This window comes from Protopterus annectens, chromosome 7.part1 (assembly GCF_019279795.1).
Source record: "Protopterus annectens isolate FY-2018-M chromosome 7.part1, PAN1.0, whole genome shotgun sequence".
Classification (NCBI taxonomy): Eukaryota; Metazoa; Chordata; order Ceratodontiformes; family Protopteridae; genus Protopterus; species Protopterus annectens.
The window spans coordinates 245,366,855-245,388,476 of NC_056740.1; the positions used below are offsets into that span (position 1 = coordinate 245,366,855).

The following is a 21,622-nucleotide window of genomic DNA, read 5'->3' on the forward strand; positions in this document are numbered from 1 at the left end:
TTTTTTAGGCATAGAGGCCTGAGCATGCGGCCTGGGCGTCTGTTTCTTAGGCATGGTTCGAGATTTAGGCCTAAATGAAGAAGGAGGCGTCTGTTTAATATGCAAGTCCGTAGGCTTAAATACACCCTCAGAAGCCGGTGCCTGCACAGCGGCTCCGGACCCATCCAAGGTAGAGACATCTGCATGTTCCACAGTTGAAGCATCTTGCGGCATACCGGACTCTGAATGGGTCTCAGTAGAGGCCTGTGAATCAGAAGTAGCTGGTATCAGTAGCACCTCACTGAGTACCGGCGAACTGGCGACTGGCTTAGAAGTGTCGGCAGTTTTGGACCTAGGTGGCCTGTCTCTGTCTTTATCTTTGCATTTTTTCGGAATCCCGGTAGTCGGACGGCTAACCGACATTTCTGGATAATTAAACAGAGAACCGAAATATTTAGAGGCGAAAATATACCGACTGATAGTGCGCTGATTAAAATAAGGCACAAAACCGACAGCAAGGTACGTCGTGGTCAGGGCCTAGGCAAGCAATACAGTACGAAAGAAAATCTTTGTTAGGTATTTACTTTCCACAAGTAATGCAATTATTAACTTTTACTGAAATCGGTAAGGAACAAGAAAAAGTTTCCACCAACAGGGTACTTAACTTTAGTTGAAGTCTTTGTCTGAAACTCGAAAACGAAAATTTCAGGAGTCGGTCGCCCGGCACTTGCAAACTGCTTCTGCTTCGGGCACTGCACAGCAAGAAAGACTAATGTAATAGCGTCAGCTGCATGCTTTATACCCCTGACAACCTGACGTCATGGAAGAAGGGACAGCAACCGACGCAGGACCCAAGACTTTGTTAATCAGGCTGACTGAGGGCTACTGCAAGCAGATAACCCAAATGTAATGACTGCAACAGTGAAACACTAAGAACATCAGACAGATGACGAATACACATCTGTTGCAAGCAGCAAGAGTCTATTCACAAATGAAGCTCTCTGCAGTTTAGGCATTACAGGACAAAAGATTAAAACTATGAGTGAAAGACAGTAATGAGCTACATCTGGCAAATATATTCCTCAGCCTTTATGTACATACTTTCCCCATATGGAGACCCATGTTACCATCAATTACGAAAGCACCAGTATATAGAACAGAAACACTTAACCAGCTGTTCCTAACATATGTAATAAATACATGTTATGAAGCAGCATGCAGAAACCTTTTGGCAACAGAAGTCAATTATCCAGTGTAGTGTTCCCCTCAAAGGTGACATAAAACTTTGAAGTATGCATTACTAACACATGCTTAGCATCTACCAACAGGTGGTAGGCTTTCCATCCCCACAATGCTGCTAACATGCATAACAGGCATCCCTTTAAGGATCCGGTTAACTGGTTAGACTCAGCGCATCATTTGTCAACTTCACTTACAACTAATCACAGGTTTCAAGAATGCTAAATTAGGGTCTAGAGTGGATCAACACAACATGAACAACTTTTTAAGCTAATATGAACACAGTCCACTTCTAGAAAACAAAATGATACATGGCTCTACACCCAAGTAATGCAGCATCACCCTCTGTGGAAACAACACAACTCACCTCCTAACAAGAACGGAAGCAAAAAACTTGAGGGAACTGTCAGTAATAAACTAGGTAACTCCAGATAATATCCATAAGAAACAAGTACAGCATACTGGGTGCCTTTCCACTTCTGGAAAACATCCACACTCCACTCATTTCTGAAACCACCACCTAAAAAGAAACTTGACTCCAGTAAAAGATCTGCATAAACACTTCCATGATGAACAGTGCATTAAGTGGTCAGACTCTGAAAGCTTGGAATACAAGAGCTGTGTCTACACTTTATACAGGACAAAAAAGGAAATGAAAATATTCAACTACATTAAGGGATCTAATGGGAAAACAAAGGCTGAGGTTACTAAGAAATCTAATGATTTCTACCCTCAGGACTATACATTTCACATTACAGGAGGAGGTTCAGAACAACACCCAGATGTCCCTTAACAGAGAAAATTATGCCAGACTAGAATGTTCTCAAAGAGAATCCAAGTAGTCTAGGCAGAAAGCTTTAAGGTGGGTTACAGCAAGTAGCTGGCAAACTGAAAACCAGCTGGTACGTCAGATCTGCAGTTAGGACCTACAGCACATTTCTGCATTCAGCAGGAGGAAAAGGAAATAATGACATTAGGAAAAAAATGAGACAGACTGACCTCCAATGGTTATTGCTGTGATACAGCTGTTCAGATAAATTAACATTTCACAATCGCACAATGATGGCACAAAGAGTGGAAGGCTCTACTAAAGGTGATCCATGGTCAGCCTTAACAATATGTCCACATACAGAGCATGGGCGTCAAGAACTTGAGCTTGACAAAGCTAGACTAGACAATGCTATTAAGAGGCTTTGCAGATTTCTTTTGAATAATATGTACATTACTGGCAGCTGCAGCCCCAAAAGGTTGTAAACAGGACTGAAAATAATCATATATATAACTATGCAGGGAATAAGCAAATCAAATAAGAGACTGAAGGACTTAACTTGGATATTCTGTAGAGAAGTGGAATCTAACAGATACCTTTAAAAAAGGGGAGAGAAGTCCAACATTCTTCAAAAAAGGGGATGTTTCACAGCAAAGAGAACATGAAATAAGAGAAAGTATGCATAATTTTAGAATTTTTTTTCAAAGGTAATAGTGTGGTATATGCCTAGGATATTACTAACTAAGCAGAATGGGATAAACAAACATGGTGAAGGACAAACTGCAGAAGAAAGGCGGAACATTATTATCAACAGAGACAGAACACTGAATCAAGAGACCAAGACTTGTGTACTTACTGCAGATACAGAAATCAGGCTGTGCCAAGAGGTCCTTATAAGTGCCACTAAATTCCACTTTTACTGAATGCAAGTTATGTTTTTAGATGCTGGGCTAAACACAGCAAAAATTTCTACTAATGATGCCCGTTTTGATTTATGTATTCTTTAGACATGTTATGGGCTATGGTGGCTTTTACGTCCAAGTTAGGAAGCCATTAAGGTATCCCTCCAACCAGCCCTGGTACTTGCCTCTTTTTCGTGTTGTAGTACAATTGTTGCTGAAAATTCTTGTGATGTTCCATGCTGCATCAAAAAATGTCATGAAGAAGTAACACACAGACTCTGTAAATGAAAACCTGACTCTTACAATAAAAAAAACGCACAGTTATGAATAACGGACAAAATCCTGTATACAATCTTTTGAGATTAGACTTACAGTAGGAAAAGAAATAAAGAGGGACAAGACCACCCTTTTGTATAATGAGGTCATATATGTGTGCTGCAATGATATGGGTTCCCCTTAAATGCCTAACATGAAATGCTTGTATAATATTCTGTCATCAGAGAGCTAGGTTTTGTAGACAAAACCTAAAGTAATACCTGGAAAATAGTATCCAAAAAGCACAAGTTAACCAAAGCAACAGGAAACCAAGGGTAAAAATAAAAAACCTTCAATAAAACGTTAGCGCTTTTACAGTATATTATAACTGCTTTATCATACGCAAAATCATTCTTCAACAGATGGACTTAATAGTCAAAGAATCACATGATCTGATACGTTTCAATAGTGCATTAGTAGTGCTCTCTGTTCTAATATCATATAGATGTTCCCTGACCCTGTCTCAGTCTACAATCAAGCTCTAGAAGCTTTAAGAGGGAGAGGATTAGTATTCCCACTTATACCAATGAGACCAAGATGGTGACAGACGTTTATAAGAAATGTTGGCCAATATTAACTAGTGATTTGGGTATTAAACATACAGTGGGTGAGACCAACTTTCAATTTTAAGAACAAGAAGTCTAAAAATACTGTTATGTTATCTTAGAAACAGAGTGAAGGCAGTAGTAAAGAATGGCATACAGGCAACCACACCCTGTAGAAGATGTAATTTTTGCACATATTTTAGGATTCCACTGGATCTTTTATGTATCCAGAGAGTGGTAGGTTACCCAGAGTCAGAGTTCAGGCAGATTGCAACTCTGAAAATATTGTGTATTTAGGCATCTGTAATATATGCTCTATGTTCTATGTTGGGAAAACCAATCCTAGACTAAGACAGGGTCAGGGAACATCTATATGATATTAGATCAGGGAGTGTTACTAATGCACTATTGAAACATGCATCAGCTTTTGATAATACACACACGTTTACATTTATGGTGACAGAACAGGTAGAACTGAATGGACGAGGTGGAGATTTGGGAAATCAAACAGAGGTTGCGGAAATAAGATTGGTAATTAGACTGAGCTGACAATGGCAAGGGTTTAAATGAGAAACTTCCATTAAAACCTATTTTAAAAAGTAGAACTCTATGCAGACAGCTAGTATTGTATATTTTTGAATTATGTGTTTTTAAGACAATTCAGTATGGTTTCAAGGTTCAAATGAGAAACTTCCACTAAAATCTGTTTTAAAACAATAGAACTCTATGCAGATAGCTAGTACTGCATTTCTGAACGGTTGTGTGTCTAAGACAATTAAGCATGGCTTCAGATGCCAAAGTGATAAAGCGTTGCAGATCATGTGATTCTTTGACTATTAAATCCATCTGTTGAAGAATGATTTTATGTCTGATAAAGCAGTTAACATACCGTGAAAGTGCTAACGTTTTATTAAAGGTTTTTTATTTTTACCCTTGGTTTCCCGTTGCTTTGGCTGACTTCACGTGCTTTTTTGATACTATTGTTCAGATTTTAAGTGAACTGTTTGTCCATTTGGCTGCGTTACTGGTGTATTTTCTGGAAAATACTGCATCTTTTCTGCCAACTGACTACAACAAATCAGTCACAGCTCTTACTGCAGTTCCCATTACAGGATTATCAAATATCCAGATGCTACAAGTGTTTACTGCTGATCACTTTATTTGAGCTTTCATTAATATGAAATGCGAACTTGCCTCTTTTCAACAATATTAAATAAGTGACAAAATATATTTAAATATATAAACAACCTTAAAATATGTTCTCCAGTCCAAATAATCTTTAATGTTGGTAAGGAATGCCTACACTATATTAAATATGTCAGTCACAACCAGCTCAACAGTACTGAATAATAAGGTTGGCTGACAATGGCAACTTGAAACCAGACACAGGTCAGAAGCAGAAGCTGACTAAAGAGTGTCCACCTGAACGACACTATGGCGATTGTGCCGTCTATTTATATTTTAACACTAAGAACTACATTCTCTACACCACCAGGCTCTTGCTGGTTGTTCAGTGATAATTCCCAGGGTGAGTAAAAGGATCTGTTCTTTTACATGTATACAATGGATCTGCTATAAAGCAGAAAGTACCTGAGACCTGTATAATAGGACAAATAGTAAAAGATAAATCAGACTGGAGGTTCAAATCATTTCACTTGAAGTATGCATAGGAATGGCTGGGGAGGGGTGGTTTACAAACTCATAATACAGGGCATGCCCACACCAAGTATTAATAAAAGGAAATTCTGCTCAAGAGAGAGCAGTGTAATGAATACAAAACGCCTAACAGGTCTAGGAGCAAGATGCAAATCTTATCATAATGCTGGACAATGTCAAACATAAAAGGTATTCAGTAGAAGTTATATGTAACAAAAAGCATTTGCTAATGGAGCAGTGCTGCTTTGTTTAGTGGCTGGGGCATAAACAGTACCTTTAAGCAGCTTAAATGACATAACACCTCTACTACTTCGTTCACAGTTGTGGGGGAAGGGGGAGTAGAACCAAAACAATACAGAATATGATGATCCCTCAAGTTTCTTTAGAAAAACACCTTGGTAGTTATTTTATATAGCAAACCCCCAAATTACAATTCCAACATCAACAGGAAAATGATACCTGCTGACTCCAGGACATATGATTCAATGCATTTTAAAAACAACCACTTATATATACATACACATATATATTAAATAATACATACAACTATTACATCTTCGTTAATATTCTGGAAACTGACTGTGTGGCAGACCATCTATAAACTGTTCACTTTAAGCCATCTGAAATAAAACCTTCATTCTCTCAAAAAAGCAATCCTTCAAGTTTCTGTAACATCTGAGCTTAGGTTCTTATTCCTGCAAAGTAGAAACATATACCCTTTAGCTGAGAAGGAAATTAAGACGTCACTGAATGTAGGGGGAAAAACACAGGAACGTATACCCGGCTTCTGACTTCCTGTCTAGCAAATCAGAAATTGCATAAGATATACATTGTGCAAGGCAACAGCCTTTAAGGAATTTATTTAAGCAATTATTAGGTCCTCTGAAATTCTGTTTAGTGCATATCAGATGTCATCGTATTTGTGTTTTAAATAGTCTTTTATGACCTCAGCAATAGGCAGTTCTTCAAGTAGCTTCAGATTTTGAAGGCCTATACATTGTCGAATTTTGATCCTGCACAGGTCTTGTAAATTTCTGGGCTGCTCTGAAAGAAAAAGAGACAATTTTTTTTTCTGTCCTTGCACAGTTTTTACTATACGTGTGTATATATATATATATATATATATATATATATATACATATATATATATATATATATATATATACACACATACACACACACACTTTTAATACAACTAGAAATATTTGCTGTGGTAAAACACCTGCAATAACATTTTCATTTGCAGCACTATATGAAAGTACAGTTGTGCAAGATACTCACCATAACATTATGTGACAGAGTTTTTGCCTTCATATGCTCAATGGGTAAAACAACTCTTGCAGGGAGCAGCTAAGTCAGCAAGTTTCTTCCATAAGTAATGGCAACACAAGACTAGGTGGCTTTGACTGCCTGCTGAAATAATGTGAGAGAGCCTTACTCAGCTGCACTAAGTAGTATGCAGCCAAGAAAAGAGCCTGCCAAAGTAATATTACGAAAATACACACAGCAGAAAAGACGCAAGAAAGAAGTCATGCCCATACCACCTTAAATGTGGTGGTGAACATTTCTCTCTCTCAGAAGGAAAAAAAAAAAAACACTATAATGTTGCGGCTCCACAAACATATCCAGTCTGATAATTCCAACTTCAAGGAGCACCACAATGTACACTGTGCAAGGAAACAACTAGAATGTTATGGTTATGTGCATACAAACATATGTAATATACGCATACACACACATTTCATAGGCACATGAAAACTGACTTAATAGAAAGAAAAGTTGGGTAAAATCTTACCATAACCATAGATTGTCCTTCTCTTCCATGTTGCAGTATTCATCACATATGGGTTTACTCCTCTTGCTACCCAAAAGTCCGACCAGTATACAAAAGATTTCAGTTACTGTATGTATGGTACTTGGGACTTCTGACGAGCCTAGCAGAACGTGGGCCATAAAAGTGATGTCCACATGCACCAGCCCTTAGAACTGTAAGCCCCAATCGGAACCAGTCCTAGCAAGGATAATGCCAGCCCTGTGTCATCCAAAAAGGGAAATGTTGCAAAGCAAAAGGGATAGGTGGGTGGGAAGGAATACTGCAACATGGAAGAGAAGGCCATCTATTGTTTTGGTAAGATTTTACACAATTTTTCTATGTCCTTCTATTTACATGTTGTAGTATTCATCACATATGGGTGAGTGCCAAAGCTCAGTGTGAAGAAGGGGGAGGTGGGCCTAGTAGAGTTCTCCAGGAATCTATGGAGGATAGCCCCTGCAAACCCTGCTCTGGCCCTAGAAATGTGGTCTAACTTGTAGTGTTTGGTGAAGGTGTGCACTGAAGACCAAGTGATTGCTTCCAGTATGGTGGAGGTATCCAAACCCCTGAAGAAGGCCCCAGAGGAGGCCACTGCCCTGGTGGAGTGTGCTTTGACAGTACCTTGCAGGGATTTCCCATGGTGCTTGTAGCAAAAGGTGATCGCTTTGGAAATCCATGTTGAGATGGTTTGTTTAGTTACTGCCTTCCCTAGGGCCCTGGGTTGGAAGGAGACAAACAGTTGCTCAGCTTGTCTGATGGACTTGGTTTTGTGCAGATATAGGGAATGGAGTACTCTCTCACGGTCTCCCCTGTGGATTAGGAAAGAAGGTTGGTAGATGGATGCCCTGATTTAGGGAAATGTCATTCACCACCTTGGGCATGAAGGAGGGGGTTAGTTCTAAGAGTAACCCTGTCAGGGTGGAATACTAAGAAGGGTAGAATAGCCATGACGGCTTGCAACATTGACACTCTCCTGGCTGAGGTCAAAGCCACGAGGAGGATAGTCTTCCATGTGCAGTGTTTTAGGGAAGCTTTATTTGTTGGCTCAAAAGGAGGGAGCATGAGCTTCTCTAAGACGTAGCTGAGGTCCCATGGGGGGGTCCTGGGTGGTCTGAGATGAAGGACCCCTTTAAGGAATAGCTTAGCTGCTAGTCTGAAAGCTGGGGGGGGGGGGGGGATCCAGAGGCAGGCATGCTGAAATGGCAGACAAGTGAGCTTTATTGGATGAGAAGGCCAAACCTGTCTGCAATAGTTCACACAGGTAAGACAGCACTAGAGGGGTCTCGCTTTCCAGCGGGTCCAACTACCTTTTGAGACATCATATTGAAAATCACTTACACTTTGATAGGTAAGATTCCCTTGTATTTGGCTTCCTGGCCTCCTGCAGGATAGTGAGCACGTTCTCGTTGTAAAGATGTCTGAAAGGGATCATAACCCTACCCACCCACAGGGTGAGGTGCAGAGATTTCCACTGTGGGTGTATTTGGGATCCCTTGTGCTGTGTGAGAAGGTCCACTCTGGGGGGGGGGGGGGGTTAACATGTGGTGATTGCCCTTGGATAGCTGTAAGAGGAAGGGGAACCAAGGCCATCTTGGCCAATAGGGAGTTACCAGTAAAGTTTTTTGGTCTGTCCTGTTGGATCTTCAGCTGGACCTTCTGAACAAGTGGGAAGGGGAGAATGCATAGAGAATCATCCCCTTCCAGGAGATTGAGAAGGCATCTGTTACCATAGCCTGATGATGTAGAAGTCTGGTGCAGGAGGACGGAAGTTGCCTGTTGATGGAGGAGGCAAACAGGTCTATTTGAGGTGTACCCCACCTGTGGACCAGGTCCAGGAAGACATCCCTGTGAAGCATCCATTCATGATTATTTGTCATGGATCTGCTGAGAGAGTCTGCCTGAGAATTCTGTTGTGAAGGAATGCAAACTGTCTGTAAGATTACGTCCCAGGAGGTGGCCATTTCCCATACCAGGAGAGCCAGTCTGCACAGCAGATAAAATTTGGTGCCCCTTGCTTGTTGAGATACCACAGCACTGTGATATTGTCTGTAAAGATTTTTAGTGGTCCTTGTTGTAGGTTGGTTTGGAAGGCTTGCAGGGCCATTAATATTGCCCTCATCTCTCAGATATTGATGTGTTCTTTCCTGTGTGGTGCTGGCCACACTCCACGCACACTCAGGTGCCCCAGAGTTGCTCCCAGACCAAGTCTGAGGCATCTGTGTGCATGATCTATTTGGGTTGAACTGGTGGAAGAGGAAGACCTGGGTTGAGGTTTAACTGCTTCGACCACCACTGGACTTCTTGTTTGAGGCAGAGCTTGAGAAGTACCCTGTACTCGAGGGGGTATGAGTGTTGGGTCTAAACTGACCTGAGGTACCACTGCAACTTCCTCATATGGAGTCTTGCTAATGGTAGCATGGGGATAGTGGCTGCCATGTAGCCCAGGAGCCTGAGGTACTACCTTGTGGTTAATTTTGTGGTCTTGAGGACGAGAAGAAGGTGTTGCATCAAACTTTCCACCTTTTGGTGGGGAGGTAGGCTTTCATGATGTCTGCCCGAATCCTGCACTCCAAGACGATGTCTTGAGTAGGTTCCAGATGGGATTTTGGGAAGTTGATTTGAAATGCCAGGGACTGTAGGAGAGCAACAGCAACATGCAAGGGTTGCCAGAGGACCCGTTTGCAGTCTGCCTGAATGAGCAAGTCGTCCAGGTAAGAGAATATTTGAATTCTTTTTGTCCTGCAGAAGGCAGTAACTGAAGCCAGACATTTGGTAAGGACTCTGGGTGCATGGAAAGCCCACAGGTCAAGGCAGAAAACTAAGAGGAATCCACAGAAAACCTCTGGTATTTCCTGAAATTGGGCCTTATAGGGATGCGAAGGTACGCATCCTTGACATCTAAGGTGGCCATGAACTCTTAGGAGAAAAGTGGAAAGAATGTTGGTAAGGTCAAAATCCTGAAAGAAGAGGTTGAGTACTGAGAGGTCCAGAAATGGCTTCCAGGGACCATCTTTTCTTGGAACCAGGAAAACCCTGGAGTAGAAGTCTCTTCCTTTTGCAGACAGTGGGACTGTTTGAATGGTGCCCTGAGCCATCAGGTTGTCTAACACTAGCTGTAATACAGGGAGCTGTTCTTCTGGTGGCTATGGGATACCCCTTCCCTTTGGGGCATTAACTAGGCCATAAAATACCCATTCTCTATTATAGAGAGGACCCATTTGTCTGAGGTGATAAGTGTCCACACTTGGAGACAGTGAGAGGCGCTCCGAGAGAAGGACAGAGAGAGAAGGAGGCGTTTTTAAACTTGGCAGGTAGTCAGACAACTGCCCTGTCATGAAAGGGCAGCCTCTGGCTAGAAGAGGTGAGGGATCTGGTAGGAGTCAATTGCTTCCTGGAAGTTTTCCTAGGCCTTGTGGAAGCAGCAGGGCAAGGGTGCTTTTTAATAAAATTGTGTTTTTGCTGGGTAATTCCTCTGGAAATTTGCAATAGGAGAAACCTGCAGGTGTTTTAAATCCTGCTTCTCCTTCTCCTTGTAATGACTTAAATAAGTCAGCCACTTTTGTTCTAAACAGGGTTGTGTTGTCCAAAGGGGCATCAACCAGCTTGGCTCTAAAGTCATCTGGTAAAAAGCTGTAGGCATAGCCAGGAGTACCTTCTAAAAGCAGATGCTGATGCTGCTGACCTGGCTAAGGCCTCTGTGGCATCAAAGTACAGTTGTGTACACTTACCATAAATGTAGATGTTAGAGTGTATTCACTGTTGCAGTCATTACATTTGGGCAATCTGCTGGCTGGTTGCCCTCAGTCAGCCTGAATAACAAAATATTGGGTCCTGCGTCAGTTGCTGTCTCCTCTTCCATGACGTCAGGTCGTCAGGGGAATAAAACATGCAGCAGACGCCATTTTATTCAGTTTTGCTTGCCCCAGATGTCAGGTGCCCCCCAAATGGGGAGCAAAAATATATATATATAAATAAACTGTAAATATATAAATGCACTTATAGAAACAAACTTTACCTTCAACTAAAAAGCAAATACACCACAAAGGCTTTTGAGTATAGTGAAGGAAAGAAAAGGTATAGAATGGGGGGTGGTGGGTGGGTAACCTGGAATACACTCTAACATCTACATTTATGGCAAGTGTACACAACTGTACTATATTCTTCGTGTTTCACTGTTGCAGTCATTACATTTGGGTAGAATCCCAAAGCTATGGAAGGGAGGATGGAGCTAAACAGCATTAGGAGCGGCTATAAGGCCCTGCAGGACTGCAGTGGCAAAGCCTGCCCTGGATTTAGAAGAGAGAGAGCTAAATGATAATGCTTTGTGAAGGTACGAACATAGCTCCAAGTTTCAGCTTCTAGAATGTCTTTGGTTGGGACCCTGCTGAGAAAAGCTGCTGAAGCAGAGGCAGCCCTGGTGGAATGTAATCTGATCCCCCTGGGCACAGGTTTACCATGGTGCAAATAGCAGAAATGAATGCAGTGGCTTATCCATTTAGAAATAGTCTGCTTTGATGTAGCCTTCCCCTCTGATCCTGCAGCAAATGCTACCAGTAGTTGCTCAGACTTCCTTAGAGATTTGGTCCAGTTTAAGTAGAAACTTAGTTGTCTGTGTACATCCAATGAATGCAGAATCTGCTCCCCCTTGTTCTGCGGATTTGGGTAAAAAGTTGGCAGATGAATGGTCTGCTTAACAGCCACACTGGATACCACCTCAGGCATAAAAGAAGGACTGGTCCTGAGGGACACCCTGTCCGGGTAAAATATAATGAAAGGCTCCACTGCCATGAGAGCCTGTAGCTCTGAAACCCTTCTTGCTGAAGTGACTGCCAAAAGAAAAGCCATCTTCCAAGATAGAAATTTTATATCCGCAGTAGCTGCTGGTTCAAAAGGAGGCAGGGTGTGTTTTTCCAGCACAAAATTGAGGTCCCATGCAGGAGTTGGTGCTCTCCTGGGAGGCCTTAAATTTTTGGCCCCTCTAAGACACTGTTTAAGCACTGGATGAGAAAAAAGGGGAAGCGCTGTGTTGTAATGAGCCGAGATGGCAGAGGCATGGATTTTTATTGAAGAAAAAGATGGGCCCTTGTCAAGTATCTCAGTTAAGTATTGTAAAATCTGAGGAATATTGGACTTTGCTGTGTCTAATTCCTTGTGCTTGGTTCCAAGCACAGAATCTCTTCCATTTATCAGCATAAGATTTTCTAGTACTAGGCCTTCTGGCTTCCAAAATGACATCCATCACAGATTTACTGAGAGGTGTGGTTTGAATAATTAGTTGATTAGCCATGCTGCAAGATTCAGAGTTTGGAGCCGAGTGTGCAGAATTTGATAGTTCTGCTGAGACAGTAGATGAGGTATTAGAGGCAAGTACCATGGAGGAAGATGCGACATATTCCTTAGAAGCGGGTACCAGTGCTGGCGTGGCCAGTCTGGAGCAATAAGGATCATTTTTGTTCTTTCCTGTCTGACTTAGTAAGACCTTGGAGAGTAGAGGCAGAGGGGGAAAGGCATAGACTGACAGGTTTTTCCAGCTAAAGGATAGAGCATCCACTTTCCATGCTTTTTTGTGATGAGTTCTTGTGCAGAATTTGTCCAAGTGAATTTTGGGGAGAGGCAAATAGATCTATGTCTGGGCTCCCCCATTTTTGTGCTAACATGCTAAAGATTTGTGGATCCAGTTTCCATTCGTGCAGGTCCATACGATTGCTGCTTAGGTCGTCTGCCAGAGTATTTTGCTTTCCTGGCAGGAATTAAGCTTGCAGAAGTATTTGGTAAGTCAAGGCTGTATTCCACAAGGCCATGGCTAAGTCTGCAAAGGGGGTAGGAATGTGTACCCAACCTGCTTGTTTATGTACCACATAACTGTGGTGTTTCTGTCTTTATCAGTAGTTGTCCTGGATGAAGTAAGCCCTTGAACGCTGTCAGAGCATTCTGAACAGCTAGCATTTATTTCTGGTTTATATGCAGATGCAATTGGTTTCGGCTCCATTTGCCATGAATGCATCTCTCTGCCAGGTGGGCCCCCCAAGCATAGTCGTATGAGTCTGTAGTTAGGGTTTGAGTGGCAGGGGGTAGAGTGAATGACAATCCCTTGTTTTAGTGACATGACTCTGCCCACCAAAGAAACTCCTGTTGTAGGCATGGAATGAGAGGAATCATTGTTTCCAGGCTGTGACAATGTTGACTTCATAAACCTTTTAGGTACCACTGAAGTTTCCTCATATGCAGTCTTGCATATGGAATTAACAGAATGCCGGATGCAATGAACCCCAAAGCCTGCAGAATTTGTCTTGCAGATAACTGGGTTTTTGTTGCCATTTGTTTGAAGTATGTGATTAGTTGCCTTTGTTTGTCTGGCATGAGGTAAGCCATCTGAGCAGTTGTATTCAAGCTTGCACCCAGGAATGTAATTATTTGAGAGGGTACCAACTGTGATTTCTTTTCATTTATGGTGTACCCTAGGCATGCTAGAAGCCTTTTTACAAACGCCAGATGTTGAAGTGTCCTTGTATCCAGATAAGGATAAATTTGAATGTTTCTTTGTCTGCAGAATGCAATTACTGGTGCCAGGCAAGACCCTGAGCGCAGTAGATAAGCCAAAGGGCAGTGCAGAGAATTGGTAATTGAAAAAGCCTGCTTTGAAGCGGACGTATCTTCTGCACGATTCCCTTATTGGGATATGCAGGTATGCCTCTTAAGTCTAGAGTCACTAACCAAGCATTCTTGCCTAGCATAGGCAGAAGCAGTTGTAAAGTCAGCATTTTGAATTTTGGAATGTCCAGGAACGAGTTCAGAATCGATAATTCCAGTATTGGACACCATAAATTTTCTTTTCTGGGTACCAGGAAAAGTCTTGAATAAAAACCTTGTCCTTTTTCCTTTTCTGATACCGGCTGAATAGCCCCCATATCCATGACATGACTTGTTTCTGGGCCTCTGCCCACTGATTTTGTGGCAGATCCGGCCATCCGTTTGGAATTGGCAAAGTATGGAAATGAAATCTGTACCCCTGGGTTACTACGTTTAATACCCACTTATCCAGGGTAATTAACTGCCAATTTTGAGCATGAAGTGATAGTTTTCCCCCCAAGGGGGCTGCCAAAAGACAAGTGCTTGGAGACAGTAGAGGAAAGTCATTGAGACTGCTTACTATAGGGTTGTGCTTTGTTTCCTCCAGATATGGAGGTGGAAGCACCCCATTGCTTCAAACTGTAAGAACCCTGTGATTGATATCTGGAGCATTTTGAGCACCTGGGTTTGCCCTGAGTGGCTCTGCTGGACACAGGAAAGGACCAATTTTTAGTAGGGCAGTGCCTACTGAACCTGGGTGGCTGTACTTGCAAGAAATCTTTCACAGTTTGCATAGATTTAGCTTAGTCTTCCATTTTCTTCATAACCGCTTCTGCCTTATTACCAAACAGAGTATCATGCTGCAAAGGGGCATCCAACAATTTAGCTTTAACATGATCAGGCAGATTTTGCTCCTTGAGCCAGGCATGCCTTCTAATCAAGATCCAGGAACGGCGGCCCTACAAGAGGCCTCCAAGGAATCAAAACCACATTGCAAAGTATGCTTTCCAACCTGCTCTGCTGAATGCAATAAATCCTGTAACGCTATTTTCCACACAATCAGAAATCAACATAATTTTCTGTTTCAGTAAGCCCGTAACATGCTGTTGATATTTAAGCATATGAAACTGGCAGTTTAAAGCCCTGATGGCCAAGGTTGCAGACGTATAAACCTTCTTACACCCTCTATCCAGCACCCTGGAATCTCTGTCAGAAGGGGTAGGATTTTTGGCTGTAGAAGCCTTAACACCCTTGGGACCCTGAGAAATAGTCTCAGGATCAGCAGGATTTTTGAAAAGAAATTTGTGGGAGTCAGGAACCCTGTAACATCTGTCTGGCTTACTAGGAGCCGGAGGCAGGGAATCAGGAGTCATGCTGGATTCCGAGAACACATCAACAATGTCTAATACAGGAGGTATTGCCAAAGGCCTATGCTGAGGAAGGAGGAAATCCCTAAGCCTCTTTTTTGATTCGGAGAAGTCCTGACTCTCCCAGTGAAAATGTTCCCTTAAAATATGCATAGTCTCTCCAAAAGAGTAATCCTCAGGAGGAGAAGCAGATGAGATGGATTCCTCTGCATCAGAATCCTCATAGAGTGGAATAGACAATTCCTGATCAGAAGAAATGGAAACCTGATCTGAAGATTCATAATCAGTGCACCTTGCCTAGGCCTCTGATCAAGGTAATTAAATCCTCAGCCATTTTGATAATCTGTTTTTTTAGGCACAGAGGCCTGAGCACGTGGCTCAGGCGTTATTTTAGACACAGAAGTTGTTTTTGACCTTGTTTTTGTTGCTGGCGTCAGTTTAATATAAAAAAGTTGAGGCTTGAAAACACCCTCAGAAGCCGGTGCCTGCTCAGCGGCTCTGGACCCCATCTAAGGGAGAGACATCAGCGGGTTCAATACTCTGAGAATCTCGCAGCATACCCGACTCCAAATGGGTCTCTGTAGAGGCCTGCGACTCAAAAGTAGCAGGTATCAGGGGCTGCGAAAGCGCCTCACTGAGTACTGGTGAACTGGCGAATGGCTTAGGAGAAGCTTTGTCATCGGTTTTGGACCTCGACGGTCTGCCTCGGTCTTTTTCCTTGAGTTTTTTGTGAACTCAAGAGTCTGATTGCTAGCCGACAACATTTCAGGATAGTTCAATCTTGAACCAAAATATTTAGAAGCAAAAATATACTGATGCTTAATAGTGCGTTGGTTAAATCTAGCACAAAACTGACAGCAAGGCACGTTGTAATCAGGGCCTAGGCAAGGAATACAGTACAAATGAAAATCCTTATGAGGTATTTGCTTCCCACAAGTAATGAAATTATTAACTTTTACTGACATCGGTAAGGAGTAAGAAAAAGTTTCCCCAACGGGATACTTGGCTTTTAGTTGAAGACTTCGGTTCTGAAACTCAAATACGAAAATTTCAGGAGTCGGCCAACCGGCACTTGTGAACTGCTTCTGCTTCGGGCACTGTGCGGCAAGAAAGACTGAATAAAATGGTGTCGGCTGCATGTTTTATATCCCTGACGACCTGACGTCATGGAAGAGGAGACAGCAACCGACGCAGAACGCAAGACTTTTTTCAGGCCAATTGAGGGCAACCTGACAGCAGGTTACCCAAATGTAATGACTACAACAGTAAAACACGAAGAACATCTGCACTTTATAGAGTGTCTGGTAATCTGGGTGGGGAGAGCAAGAAGGGATGGACAGTGAAGTTTTGGCAGCAAAATCTGGGGAGTTATATTTAGCCATGTGTGTCTGGTAATTAGTAGCTCTGAAAGCCAGAGTAGCAGAAGTGTATATTTTCTTACCCAGACATTCCATAGTTTTGCTGTCCTTGTCAGCAGGGAGAATGGTGGTGGAAGGCAATAGCTTTGAAGCCTTATCAGTGGAAATAGTGGCAGGGTCTGCAGCAGGACACAATTAGAAACTTTGCATTCTCAGGAACTTTATAAAACCTGTCAGACCTGCATGGAGCAGGGGGCTGAGAGTCTGAGTTCTGGGATGCTGAAGAGAAGGCATCCAAGAAGGCAGGCAGAATGGGAGGAAACAGCAGTAGGGGTTGGGGAATCCATCTGAATGAGGTTATAATACCTTTTTTGGACCTATGACATTTCAAATGATTCCCACTTGAAATGTTCCTTCATTTTAGTAATAGTTTCCCCAAAGGTCAAATCCTCTGCTGGGAAGTCAGGGTCAACGGATTCTTCCTCTGGGGTGCCATATCCCAGGGGGAAAGGCAGCTGAGAGGTATATGATGATTTTTCAGAAGAAGAATCAGAGAATTCCTCCTCTTCCCTCTAAGAGGGATCTGATGTCAGAGGCCTAGGGCTCAGGATGGGAAGAGGGATAGTGGATGTCCCTGGAGTGGTAGACCATAAAGTCATTTAACAAACTTTGGCTGAAGGCATATCAGTTCGGGATACTTTTAGAAGCAGTAGACATGCGTTTTCTTTTTTCCTTCCTTTTGAGAGACCTAGCAGGCGTCTGCATGGAGGAAGGCCTGGAATCCGGTGACTGTAAAGTAACGGAGCCATCCGACGGTCCTGTCGATAATGCTGGTTCCCCCCCCCCCCGGCGTTGGAAACAGACATCGGAAAAGCCTCTGTGAACATGCCCTCCACACAAGATTATGCGGCTTCCATGTAGGTACCCATTGTATCTGAAGCAGCAGAGCCAGAGTCTTCAACCAGGCCAAAGTCTGCCACAGGCTGAGGATCGGACAAAAGAGGCGCAGCGGTAGTTGTAGGCCTGATGGTCTTGCCCTTTTTTTCTGCAACTCAGCAGGTAAATTGGCAGAACCCTCCATACCCAAGGCTGTTTGATACTTTAGTTTTCTAGGTATAGGTTGAGCACATGCAGACAGCTGCAGAGAGTTTTGGGCACAAACACCTGGCAGATGGTGCAGGCCTTGTAGTCGTGTGACCTACCTAAACAAAAAAGACACTGATCGTGGGTGTCCTTGTGAGGTATCTGATGGCTGCACTTACACTTGCCCTTTCTGGGTGACATGAACAAGCATTAGGATAAAATAAATGACTGAAAAGGTTCTCCAACGGGGCACTTATCTGATCTCTTCTAAATCAGACAGCCGGGATGGCAGGAACACCTGACATTCGACTGGTGGCTGAGAAGTTCGGCGGCCTGGTACGTGCGGACGTCACTTTTACGGCTCACGTTCTGCTAGCCATGTCAGACATCCCATGCACAATACAGTGACTGAAAACTTTTGTATACTGGCTGGACATTCGGGCAGCAAGAGGAGTAAACCCACATGTGATGAATACTGCAACATGTGCATAGAAGGACTTTTCTATGACCCTTTCCTCAGTGTTGATGTGACCCATGGAAATGATGACATTACATAAAGGACAGTGTTGGGGCAAAGCCCCCACCCCAACCAAAAAAAAAAAAAAAAAATCAATGCTTAGTTCACTTACAGCTCCTTTTTTGTACAGTTTGTCATAAAAGTCCACAATCAAAGGCAAAAAAAAATAATAATAATAAACATCCATTGCTCATTATGGCACCACAACATTTTTCAGGGTGGGTTACTGTACCAAGTGACTTACTAATATAGGCGGCATAAAAAAGGAAAAGGTGCAATAAACAAAATAGCTCTTCAACCTAAGACACACTGCAGATATTAATCACCATTTACTAAGCTCAACTGCACCAACTCTGCTGTATAAACCAATTATTCCAGCAATCCCAGTTCAAGCACAATAACTAAGTAACCCCCCCCATAAAAGTAACAAGAAGGAACAACCATACAGACAAAGGCAGAAAGGCATAACTGTAGAAAGCTGACCTACAACAATTAAAACTCCCACCATAGTACTGAGAGCAGAAAGTTGCCTTCTATATTAATATCATTTTCCTCTGAAAACTAGAAGTTGAAGGACACCCCTTGCATTACATTAGACATAGTTGTTCACAGAAAGTGCCACGTACCTACTCAAGTCTTGGTAGTGCACAGTCTCACTGTATAAGTGATTACTTCTAGACAGACTACCCACTCCGTGGCTCCATATTTGCCTGATGGAATCTTCTCCCTGCTAACAATTAAGACCCAACAATCAAGGGAAGCTGTATTTCCCCTCCCTGCTAACAATTAAGACCCAACAATCAAGGGAAGCTGTATTTCCCCTCCCCCCTCTGCCTTGGTACATCTGCTTTGTCCACCCCCCTCCCCTCCCTTTTACTATTAACCAAACCAAACTTACAAATATAGGTTAGGACTTGTGGCGCCATTTTTAAATCACATGTCCCTAAGCAGAACATCTCCACGGTCATCCGCGTGGTGTGCTAAGTGAGTTATTTTCTGTATTACAGTGTTTTATTTGTGCGGTATTGTATGGGATTGACAGGTATTTTAATATCAGAGAAGGCACTGTAATGGAAATATCTGTTAAAGCTCTGATAAGCTGGGCATTGCTAGCCGAAGTCTTGAGTGTGCTCGCCCGTGTGGTGTGCTGTCTGTAAGTGGGTTATTTACGGTATTACTGTGTGTTGTTAGTGCTGATAAACAATGCTATTTCAGCATTACTATACTGAAATGCTGGTATCACTGCAACACTGATATACTATGATCTCACTTTTAAATAAATGTTTTTTTAATTATCATAAACAAACAGTTAGACCACTAGAAGGGAATTACATTCCGATTAACCTGGTGTTCTAGTACAGAGGCAAGGTCTTGCAGAGTATATCATTTAAATTGCTGTGATAAAACTGTATAACGCTGATTTACTGTTTAGTTTTCTCTTAAGTATATGCTTTTTTTATGAAAGCAAGTCCACTGGAAGGTCAATTGCATTGGGATTATCTTGGTTTATGTTGCATACAGACAAGGTTTGTGGAGTACATAAATGATATGCTTGTGATAAAGCTGTACTGGTTTTCCACACATCACTTAGCTCCTCACTTGCACTCCACCCCACCAGCATTTCTCCCTTTCCTGCCAAGACCTTAACCAAGCAGTCATAACACAATTTTTCTCTTTGTCTCTTTCAGCCTGGTAACCTTGTGCTGAGACATGGGCCGTCTCCCCCACCTGCAATCTAACAACCTAAAGGAGTACCCAACAGAACTCAAAAGAAAACCCAACTGAAAACCTAAACTTGGACTACCTAGACGTGCCTTCCATCAGCCTCACAGTGTAGGTGATAAATTATATTACAGAAACTGTAGGCTATCAACATTGAGTGCTTTTTCTCAAACCTAATTGTAAGGGCCAGCACACCCGCGGACCAACCCCGAGGCCATTCATCCCATTATCTTGCCCTCCTTACTTCCTAACTAGTTAAGTGAGGAATTTTAGTTCTCCATTTTACCACTAGATGGCAGCAGTGCATAGGACATAAGAACTCAGTATTTTACTTACTAAGCTCAACTGCACCATCTCTGCTATATAAACCAATTCCAGCAACCCCAGTTCATAGGTTCATAGATTAGTACTAGGCTAATTGCCCTTGCAAGCCATTTTAAGCCTAGCCAATTATCCCTTGAGAGACTCAAACCCTGCACCTTGTGTTTGTAAGGCAAACACCTTAACCATTAGGCCACCCTTCTAACCAAATAAACAGCCTTTGCAAGGCTCGAGCCCAGGACCCTGCACACCATAGACAAAGTGATTTACCACTAAACCATGTCAGTTATTCAAGCACAATAACTAAGTAATCCCTCCCCCATAAAAGTAACAAGAAGGAACAACCATACAAAGGCAGAAAGACATAACTGTAGAAAGCCGACCTACTACAATTAAAACTCCCCACCATAGTACTGAGAGCATCATTTTCCTCTGAAAACTAGAAGTTGAAGGACACCCCTTGCATTATATTACACATAGTTGTTCACAGAAAGTGCCACGTACCTACTCAAAGTCTTGGTAGTGTACAGTCTCACTGTATAACGGATTACTTCTAGATAGACTACCCACTCCGTGGCTCTACTACCCGCTCCATTCGTCCTGTGGGCTCACTCTGCTCCCCTACCCTGCCCCCAAATCTCACCCGCACCCAGCACCTCTACATTTAAATCCAATAAACCACACCTACAACCAAATCAGCCTATCACACTTCAGCCCACACACACACACAAACTCCCACACCCCTAGCAACTAAAAAGTCACCTCCTACTTTCAACTATCACATACTTTCAAACCATCCTTTCCCTCCCTCCACCTCAGCATACTTTTATCCATAACTGAAAACAATGACAATCATTTTAAGTTCTCTTGCTCACCCTCACAATACTAAAACTTCACATCAACTCACCCTACCACACATGTACAAAACACTAGGTACCACAGCACAAACATATACACTACACCACACACATACACATATTTCCCCTTTAGTGCTACACTACTCAAAGACAGCCTAATGATACACATATATAAAATCCAGTTAACAACAACCAATACCAGTAAAGTATCAGATGTACAATAACATATAAAATAAAACACACATTACAAATTGCAAAAAAAAAAAAAAATGCTCATATAAAGGAGACATACACCCAACCCCAGGGACAAATAATACCTTATTCCCACCTAGAAAAAAATCAGACTTACTTATCACTAACATCAATACAAGAAGCATAACTAGCAAACTCCCTGATATACATGCATTTATAAGTCATTACTCCCCAGACATAGTAAAGTACAGTTTTGTACCTACCATAAATGATGATGTTCGAGTGCTAATACAGCTGCAGTAATCACAGAAGGGTTTTCTGCCGTCAGGCGGGTCCTCGGTCGGCCGAATTCCAAAGTCTAGGTCCGGCGTCGGTTGTTGTCACTTTCTTTCCTGACGTCAGTGAGGCAGGGGTATA

General features: G+C 42.5%; 1 protein-coding gene across 2 annotated transcripts in view; it reads right to left on the reverse strand.

Moving 5' to 3' along the window:
- Positions 1-4,890: 4,890 nt before the first annotated feature.
- Positions 4,891-21,622, reverse strand: part of ASB7 (ankyrin repeat and SOCS box containing 7) — a 358,166-nt gene continuing 341,434 nt past the window's right edge. For both annotated transcript variants that reach the window (XM_044078690.1, XM_044078689.1), the window contains exon 4: positions 4,891-6,449. In XM_044078690.1, the coding sequence (XP_043934625.1) occupies positions 6,310-6,449 (140 nt within the window). In that variant the 3' untranslated portion in view covers positions 4,891-6,309. The remainder of the gene's footprint in view (positions 6,450-21,622) is intronic.